Source organism: Gasterosteus aculeatus, chromosome 10 (assembly GCF_964276395.1).
Source record: "Gasterosteus aculeatus chromosome 10, fGasAcu3.hap1.1, whole genome shotgun sequence".
NCBI lineage: Eukaryota > Metazoa > Chordata > Actinopteri > Perciformes > Gasterosteidae > Gasterosteus > Gasterosteus aculeatus.
Window position 1 is genome coordinate 17,727,590 of NC_135697.1, and position 10,263 is coordinate 17,737,852.

At 43.5% G+C, this 10,263-nt stretch overlaps 2 protein-coding genes across 2 annotated transcripts; both read left to right on the forward strand.

Annotated features, from left to right (window-relative positions):
* The first annotated feature begins 2,089 nt into the window (after nt 1-2,089).
* LOC120826112 (uncharacterized) lies at nt 2,090-5,044 on the forward strand. Its single transcript, XM_078081002.1, has 2 exons — nt 2,090-2,780; nt 3,117-5,044. Exons 1-2 carry the CDS (start codon nt 2,588-2,590, stop codon nt 4,259-4,261), a joined length of 1,338 nt encoding a protein of 445 aa, XP_077937128.1. The 5' UTR covers nt 2,090-2,587; the 3' UTR covers nt 4,262-5,044.
* A 373-nt stretch (nt 5,045-5,417) lies between these two features.
* On the forward strand, nt 5,418-9,106 carry LOC144383478 (uncharacterized). The gene is made up of 2 exons (XM_078081003.1): nt 5,418-5,754; nt 8,032-9,106. Exons 1-2 carry the CDS (start codon nt 5,562-5,564, stop codon nt 8,973-8,975), a joined length of 1,137 nt encoding a protein of 378 aa, XP_077937129.1. The 5' UTR covers nt 5,418-5,561; the 3' UTR covers nt 8,976-9,106.
* Nucleotides 9,107-10,263: the final 1,157 nt, after the last annotated feature.

Sequence of the window (10,263 nt, forward strand, 5' to 3'; positions counted from 1 at the left end):
AGGGACGTGATTCTGACCTGGTGAAGTGAATGTTACAGGTGGTCTGGGTTGTGGGACGAGTCAGATGGTTAACTTTTGGTCAGGTGAGCATTACATTTGAAGTGTTGGATCAGGGGACTTCATTATAGAAGTGTGTGCAATATTTATTAAAGAAAACAAAAGGTACAGTAAATTCAAACGACAAAATAATTGGAAGTTATGTGTTATTCAAAATAACACATCTCTATAATTAATGCAATAATCTATAAAAAGACAAATTGGAAGTAATTTTGATCACTAGAGAGGGGACATTATTTGGGGTGGAGATGTTAATGCACATAGCACTTTATGGGGGCAGATTTGGAACATCATTTGGAAGATGTCTGGCCGGAGGAAAGGAACATATCCAGTTGTGAAAGATGGAGAAAGAGATGTAGCAGGGAGCAAAGAGAAAGCAGAGCTAATAGCAGAGACACTGGCCGTGGTTCACAGCTGTGGCAATCTGTCCAAGGAGGAGAGATTGCAAAGGGAACACACTACACAAGAAAGCAAAGAAGCACTGCAGGAAGAAGAAAGCAATCATACTCTGGATGTGTTATTCTCATTAACCAAATGAACAGGTCACTCAGGAGAAGACCAGCTCCAGAAAATGACCAAATTCATTGTTGCATGATAAAATCTCTTAATAAGAAAAGTAAAGACATTTTGTTAGCCTTGTGTAACACAGCGTGGGAAAAGAAATACCTTCCCTGTCAGTGGAAAGGAGCTGTGGTTGTTTCTATATGCAAACCAAACAAAGATGGGCCTATAGCCCTGACATCACTATTAAATGGAAAAGGGGAAGAAATATAGAATACATTGTTAAAAAATGCGAGAGGAAATTAAGAAAATAGATTTTGGAATGGGGATTCAGGTTATCTGTGACAAAGTATCTTTTAATTGGGAGACAAAACAAGATCTGGAGTCAATTCAACTGTAAGGGGAAATAATAAAAAAGGATTATTTCACATTTGTAGGACTCTGGTTCAAAGAAAGGCTGACGACACATGATGAAGGTTATTGAAAAATACAAAGTACTCAGCCTTGGCAGGTGCTTGAGCAGACAGGAAGTCTCCAAAAACAATTGACACTGGACTCATCAGGGCCACTGTAGACTATGGAAGTATAGAACATCAAAGAGGAGAATAACATGATTGTAAATTATAGTATTGCTGACGTAAAATACGATAATGGAAAACGTTTTTCCCAGTGTAACAACAAGTACAAAGTGTAACAACAAGTACAAAGTGTAACAACAAGTACAAAGTGTAACAACAAGTACAAAGTGCAACAACAAGTACAAAGTGTAACAACAAGTACAAACCGTAATGTTCTTCCTGCTGTTAGTCGGTTGTTCTTCTGGCCTGCAGGCCGACAGAACTGCAAACGCAGCGCTGATACTTGACCTGTGATCTGACAGATGAATCTACCAGAACGAGAGAAGTCGTTTGGCTGGATTTTTCCAGATGTCCTCAACTGGGCTTTGTTGTTGAATATTTCTGTTACTAGTTCGGGAGAAGAGAATGATTTGTTTCAATGTTTGTCTGATAAAAACAGAGTCTTGATGAATGATCAAAGTTGTAAAAGTCCATTTATTGCTTAGAAGCAGGAGGTCAAATGCACCAGCACGTATTACAGTGCTCTGTGGAGATGGCGTCTCCGAGCAGTCAAAACGCTGAGGTTCAGATGAGGTAACAGACAGTTCCTTTGTTCCAGCCTTTGTGTTCTAACATATTTTACCATTACTGCTTCCAATTGTGATCACGTTGGTTTGTTCTTCTTTCAAAAAGAAGTAGAGAGAAGGACAGATGAAGGAATGGAAGTATAATTAAATCCGAAAGAAAGTTGGAGAAATGAGAGAAACTAGCAGAAGGGAAAAAGAGGAGGACGTCATCACTACAATGAGGTTTAGACACACAGGTCTGAGAAACACACAAAGAACACTGAGGAAACACCCGACAGGTACCTGCAGTGAACAGGAAACAATAGAACACGTCATCATCCATTGTCCACAACACAATCATTACAGGGAAAGACTCAGAGACGTCTAGAGAAAGTAAAGGTTAGGTTTGAACTCACACAACTTCATTCACAACATATACTTTATAGGGGCTTATTTAAATAACAAGCAAAGACAACACTGATACATAAAACATACAGAAACAGTAGTACCGTCATTTCAGTCCACACTCCTTTTAAGAAGGTGGCGCTAATGCGCAGCAGGACGCTGCTCTCCAACCGCCAATAAAAGACAGAAGAAGAAGAAGGACCCGGATGTCGGTCTCAGAGCAACATGGCGCCGATCGGCCGCAGCGTCGTGTTGATCAAGTATCAGTTGTCTCCATCAGTCCGGATCCGGATCCAACAGAGTCTCTGCACGTCCGGATGAACCTCTGATGGACTTTCAGCCGCTCACCCTTTTTTCTGGATCTTGTTCCTCTGACTCATCATCAAGCTATTGAGGTTAGCTTAGCACGCTAGCTGGAAGTTAGCAGCACGGTGCTAGTCCGAGTTTAGCGGAGAACCAACGGTGTTTATCTGGAGGACACGTGTCTGAGATTCAGTGAAGATGCCCAACGTCCAAATGCTGAGATGTTTACTGAAGCAGCGAATCACCGAGGACGCCGAAGAGACATTTGGGCTGTTTGAAAGAACGATAACAGAGTACGAGGAGGAAGCTTCTAGATTAAAAGAGGACAACGAGGGACTAAAGAAACGTCTGCGAGCTGTTTTCAATCCAGAAGTCTGCGTTCAAAGAGCAGGTTGGTTCTCTCTCACTCTCCTCACTGACATCAGAAAGTGATTATTACTTTAAAGCGTCTGCACATGTCTCTCACTACGGCCTACGAGTTAAAGTCCATCAGCAGTGTTGGATTTAGTGAGCTTGATTTGCAGACTCAGGATTCACAGGTATGCTGCATGTATTATTCTACCATTATCATACGTGAAGTGAACGTTGTAAAGGGACGGCACGTTTTTCTGTACAGCACATTTCAACACCGGGACCTCTCGGTGGTGCTTATCTTTTCTTATTTAGCACAACACTAGAGCAACACGCTTTTGTCTACACCTGTTTTATTCTCCATTATTCTCCACAGACCTCCGGCAGATGTTCGTGGTTAAAGAGGAGCAGCAGGAGGGGAGCTCTAGTCTAGACCAGGATGACCCAGAGTCCCTCCTTATCAAAGAAGAGCTGCTTCAGGGGCTGGACGAGGCTGACATGAAGGTCTCATTCACTCTTGTGAAAAATGAAGATAATGAAGAGGAAGCTCAGTCCTCACAGCTTCATCAGAGACAAACCGAACAGATGGAGACAGAAGGTGATGCAGAGGACTGTGGAGGACCAGAACCAGACAGGAACCCAGGTCCAGATGGTCCTCCAGAACCAGATACTGATGACGAAACTGGAGACTCATCTGAACCTGATACTGACGACATTGATGATTGGAATGAGACCAGAGAACCTCAGGCAGGTTTAAACTCTCCTAATAATGATAACGGTTCCGTCAGTGAGTCAAGATGTAGAACAAGTGAGAAACCTTTGATCTGTTCTGAATGTAAGAAAACATTTCGTTGCATTAAAGAGCTGAAGAGACACATGATGAGCCACACATCAGAGAAACCTTTCAGCTGCTCGGAGTGTGGTAAATGTTTCACTGCAAGTGGACATCTGAAGACACACATGAGATGTCACACAGGGGAGAAACCTTTCAGCTGCTCGGAGTGTGGTAACTGTTTCGCTCAAAACGAACACCTGAAGACACATATGAGGTGTCACACAGGGGAGAAACCTTTCAGCTGCTCACAGTGTGGTAAATGTTTCACTGCAAGTGGAAGTCTAAAGACTCACATGAGATGTCACACAGGGGAGACACCTTTCAGCTGCTCGGAGTGTGGTAAATATTTCACTGCAAGCCGAAATCTGAAGACTCACATGAGATGTCACACAGGGGAGAAACCTTTCAGCTGCTCGGAGTGTGGTAACTGTTTCGCTCAAAACGAACACCTGAAGACACACATGAGATGTCACACAGGGGAGAAACCTTTCAGCTGCGCACAGTGTGGTAAATGTTTCACTGCAAGTGGGAGTCTAAAGACTCACATGAGATGTCACACAGGGGAGAAACCTTTCAGCTGTGCAGAGTGTGGTAAATCTTTCAGACATGGTGGAACACTGAGGAAGCATCAATGTCAAACTGTAAAAGTCCACATGCAAACTCACACAGATGAGAATCCTCTTTAGCCCCTTTACCCAATCAGCACCCTCTCTTGGTTACATCATTGTTGCCCATGTGAGTATTGACATGGAAACTCATGCACGGAGGCTCTCACCTCCCTGGCTGATGGAGCTCAACCTCCTGCAAAGGTTCAGGTTTCTCTTCCCCGAGAAGTGGTATTGCTTTTCACTAGAGCCAGTCTGTGAAGCCTGAGGTTGTCACACAAGCTGCATATCTCTTTGAGTGGTGCGCCCATAGAGCGGCTGCTCCAACTACATCTTACAGTTTTTTTCTAGTCGAACCAAATACCTCATGTCTAGTAGTGCTGCAACAACGGAGCGATGAAACTAATTTTATTATCGATTTGTTGTGTTGCGCGATTATTTCGTCCCTCAATGAGTTCATGTTAAAGTGCGGACTTGTAGAAAAATACCAGAAGGCCTTTAATGTTTTTATGCCTTAAGATCTTTTTTTTAAATATTGTTTAAATATTTTTTTTAGGAAATTTGTTGTTTAGGATTTAGGTTGGATGTTTTACTGGTTATTTTAATATTCATTGTCTGTTAATCTGCATTTTGAGCTGAGTACACATTTGTATAACTTTGTATTAAGCAGCAAAACAAGAATAAAATCAGTCACTTTACATTGCTGAGCGAGCAGAGGTGCTAAAAATGAAATTAAGACATTAAATGCATTTTATTTTGTCTTTTGCGGTTGAGAATACATGAATAACAATTGAGAGTTCTTAATCCATTTCCTAACCGCACAGATTACGAATGCATGATATAACAATAAAGCAACTGAGATCAGCTGACTGTAAGCGTGTTGCGTCACTTCCGGTTGCCAGCGTGTTTGATGTCATCGAACTTTTCACAGCTCTAGCTAAACTGAGTTGACTAGCGTGACATTTTTCATCACAAATCGTGAATTCTTATCTATGTGAGACGCTGTTAAACACCTCACCGTCTAGCAAATTTTCGCTCCATTGAATAGTTGCTTAGACGTTGTTTAGCGTCAACGTTACTTCTATTAGCGTTAAAATTAGCTTAGCAGCTAACCTGGTGATGTCTTCCCATCCTACCTCTCCTGCTCTTTCTTGCTCGGTGTGTCACATGTTTAGCTATTCCTCTGCCTCCCTTATGGATAATGGTACATGTAAGAAGTGTAGTATATTTGATAAATTGGAGGCGAGGCTTAGTGAGCTAGAAGCACGGCTCCGCACCATGGAAGTTAGCTAGCTGGAAGTTAGCGGCACGGTGCTAGTCCGAGTTTAACGGCGAACCAACGGTGTTTATCTGGAGGACACGTGTCTGAGATTCAGTGAAGATGTCCAACGTCCAAATGCTGAGATGTTTACTGAAGCAGCGAATCACCGAGGACGGCGAAGAGACATTTGGGCTGTTTGAAAGAACGATAGCAGAGTACGAGGAGGAAGCTTCTAGATTAAAAGAGGACAACGAGGGACTAAAGAAACGTCTGCACGCTGTTTTCAACCCAGAAGTCCGCGTTCACAGAGCAGGTTGGTTCTCTCTCGCTCTCCTCACTGACATCAGTCTAATCGATATGGCTCCGCTTCAGTTCGGTGAAGTTGGCGAGTGATCGAACGATCCGGATCCCCGGATCGATACGTGTCTGATAGCGTAGTGAGACGCAATACGCTACAGCCTCAATGGATCCTCCGAGCCGGACTCGAGACATCAACGAGCGTCCACCAGGCGCAACGTGGGAAACGTGTACAACGGTGATACTCGATAATGGACACGGTCCTCTTGCTGGTGGGACAGGCCGCGTCTTTACGCGTCGACGCACTGGTTTCACTTCCTGGTTGTAAAGTCTTGCGTGTGTTGCAGAGCAATTCACCTCCAGAACAACAGGTCACGGAGTCACGTGTTTTGTTGAAGACGACCTGGAGAGTCACGTCTTTGTGTGTGGAAGTCGTTGGTTGCTTTATTTATTTATCATAGACTTTATTGCCCCGTGCATCCACACTGCTGCTTTTCATCAAGGACACATTTGTCCCGTATTTTCCTCCACGACTTTGTTCCCCTCGACCGGTGTTCCACCCCTACTGGTTGTTCCACCTGCTGGTTTCCCTACGCGTGCGTGTTTGTGTTCACCCCACAGCTGCAGACGTGTCCGCCTCAGTTCTCCGATTCATCACATTCACAAACACGTTGCTGAAAATCTTCAAAATGCATCACAAATCCATTGCAGCGGTTACGATTGTATAAGTGAGCACCACATCACAGCCACGTTCGAAGACATTTATTTAAGAAAATATACTAAAGGAAAGATCATGACGACCTGGATTCGAACCCCGTTGGGCAAAAAACCAAACTGGTGAGTGCTCTATGCCAGTGTTTTTCAACCTTTTTTGCGTCAAGGCACACTTAAGTAAGCACACACACACACAAGTTGGCTCTTTTTTTTTCACCAATGAAGTGACAGTATGTAAGAGGAGTATTTCAGCTTAAATGAAGCGTCTCCTCAGAGTCATGTTAATACTCCTACTAGTCTTTCGCAACCGACCTGGAAACTAATCCAGCTGGTTCTCTTTGTAATAGTGTACAGGGCCCCAGGTCCTTATTCAGAATTTCTTTCAGAATTTTCAGTTCTTAACGAGTTTAGTGCTTAAAGCGGACACGGTAATTATAGTGGGTGATATTAACATTGATGTGGATGTAGATAAAGACCGCCTTAGCACTTAATTTCTCTCATTGTTAGATTCAATTCCTCCATTCCTCTATGTTCAGTGTCTTCAGACGACTCGTGTGAGAACTTCAGTCCGTCCCAGATCGATCATTTTGTCGATGCTGCTACAGGCTCTATGAGAGTTGCGTTGGATCTTTTGTGGAACCAGGTTCCACTTTCAGTCCGGGAGGCAGATTCGGTCAGCTCTTTTAAGATAAAGCTTTAAACTTTCCACTTTGATTGTGCCTATAGTTAGGGCTGGCTCAGGTTAGCCCGGACCAGCCCTTAGTTAAGCTGCTATAGGCTTAGACTGCCGGGGGACTTCTTAGGACACACCGAGCTCCTCTCTCACGCCCTCCTCCACAATAATCCACGTTGTATTAATAAACATCACTCATTTAGCTTCTTCCCGGGAGGTTTTTGTGCTTTCTCCCCTCCGTAGATCGTAGTTCCTTCTGGACCCTGGTCCTGACACCTGCTGCTGCTATCAGCATTATTATTTTAAATATTAACCATATTACTATTAGTCATCATAAACTAACATTACCATCTCCCATGTTAAGTCTTTGTTCTCTCCCTCACCACAGGCTTCTGTAGATGGTGGTTCTATCCGATGGTGGTGGTCCCTGCAGTGGTCCTGCCGTGCGCCTGGCTTACTACTCGCAATTATTTGAATCATCTGTTATAGGAATTGAATGTATTCTACATTGTTCATTCTGGACACATGACATCATTGTAGTCTGTCCATCCCGGGAGAGGGATCCTCCTCTGACGTTCTCACTGAGGTTTCTTCCCTTTTTTTCCCCATTGAAGGGTTTTCATCTGCCGATGTGAGGATTTCGGGACAGAGGATGTTGCATGTGTACAGACTCTGAGGCAAATTTGTAAATTGCGAATTTGTCCTGTACAAAGTGAAATTAATTGAATTGATAAAACTACTTTGAATAAAAGCACGCAATACACATTTTTTTTGTGTATTATTGAACTATGGGCATAATTCAATAAATTGCAGTTAATCACAGAACGTTATGCGATTAATTTAGTTTTTTTTTTTTGTCTTTGCCAGCAATAATTGGCTATTGGCTAATAATATTATTATCCACAGACTTCCAGCAGCTGTTTGTGCTTAAAGAAGAGCAGCAGGAGGACCTGAAGCCCCCCCACATCAAAGAGGACCAGGGGGCCCCAGAGCTCCCCCACATTAAGGAGGAGCAGCTTCAATGGCTGGAGGAGGCTGACACAAAGGTCTCAGTCATTCCTGTGAAGAGTGTAGATGATGAAGAGGAAGCTCAGTCCTCACAGCTTCATCAGAGACAAACTGAACAGATGAAGACAGAAGGTGATGGAGAGGACTGTGGAGGACCAGAACCAGACAGGAACCCGGGTCCAGATGGTCCTCCAGAACCAGATACTGATGACGAAACTGGAGACTCATCCGAACCAGATACTGACGACATTGATGATTGGAATGAGACCAGAGAACTTCAGGCAGGTTCAAACTCCAATGATAAAGGTTCAAAATGTAGAACAAGTGATCAACCGTTGATCTGTTCTGAATGTACGAAAGCATTTGATTGCATTAAAAAGCTGAAGAGACACATGATGACCCATACATCAGAGAAACTTCTCAGCTGCCAAGAGTGTGGTAAATCTTTCAATAACCGTGGAGACCTGAGGGTTCACAGGAGATGTCACACAGGGGAGAAACCTTATAGCTGCTCAGAATGTGGCAAGTGTTTCATTCAAAGCAGAAGTCTAAAGACTCACATGAGATGTCACACAGGGGAGAAACCTTTCAGCTTCTCAGAATGTGGTAAATGTTTCTCTATAAGTGGAACTCTAAAGACTCACATGAGATGTCACACAGGGGAGAAACCGTATAGCTGCTCAGAGTGTGGTGAACGTTTCACTCAAAGTGGAAGTCTGAAGACTCACATGCGACGTCACACAGGGGAGAAACCTTTCAGCTGCTCAGAGTGTGGTAAATGTTTCACTCGAAGCAGAAGTCTGAAGACTCACGTGAGATATCACACAGGAACAATCCCATAGCCGCTTAGAGTGTGGTAAATGTTTCACTAGAAGTGGAATCCCGAAGAAGCATCAATATAGGGCTGCAACTAAAGATTATTTTGATAATCAATTAATCGGTCGATTATTTCTTCGATTAATCGATGAATCAGATTTAAAAAAAACAGAATTAAAAAGCTTTAATTTCCAACACTTTATTCTAATACAGAACCTCAAATTCATCAGAACTAGTTCTCTATACCAGTGTTTTTCAACCAGTGTGTGCCGCGAGAGGCTGTCACGTGTGCCGTGAAAAAAAAAATCATTTTTTTACATACTGTCACTTAATTTTTTTGGTTAAAAAAAAGAGCCAACTTGTGTGTTTGTGTGTGTGTGTGTGTCGTCGCGCTGTTGGTGGTATGAAGGCTCAATACTCCCCTCTGCCTGTGGGTGGCGCTACACTTCATAATTAATAGGAAGATTTGCTGAGGCGACAATTTAAAAAAGTGAGATTAAGATTAAGGCCGGCGCATGCTTCTGCGTGTGCGTCTGCGTCGACGCACTCGTTTCAATTCATGCTTCTTAAAAGTCTTGCGTGTGTTGCAGAGCGATTCACCTCCAACAGGCGGAGTGACGTGTTTTTGTTGAAGACGACCTAGAGAGTCACGTCTATGTATTTATTTGTTTATTTATCATAGACTTTATTGCCCCGTGCATCCACACTGCTGCTTTTCATCGCAGACACATTTTTCCCGTATTTTCCTCCACAACTTTGTTCCTCTCGACCGGCAAACCGGCCTTAGCGGCGATCTCCCTCCGTGAATCCAACCCGCTTCTACAACCTGCCAATGGCGGCTTGTATAAGCGCTCATATTTACGCATTCCTTCCGACAAAAGTTCTTAAATCTGATCCGTTCTCTCGTAAACATTCGTTTTAATAATGACGGTATCGGGCTATGAAAGCGGAAACGTGAGACTCCGTAAAGGACGTAGTTAGCGGACCAATCGCAGCCTGGTGCGCTGCGGGAGGCTTGCGTTGCTTGTGTCGCTTTCAACGCAAGCCTAGAAAAATGGGTCGACACACCCAAGGAGGCAAGGAGGTGTGAAAAGCGACGCAAGGGAAACGCAAGGGGGTCTTGCGTCTGCGTCGCTCTGAAAACGCAGAAGCATAAATCAGGCTTAAGAGATACCTGGGCATAAAGCCTGTGCCATCTTGGCATTAGGATGATGTTAAGTTTAATAAAACACAACAAATAGAACACGCGTTTCCCTGATTTCTTATTATGCTCATGCTGAAACTATGTTTGGGATTGATTTTCATATCATTTCC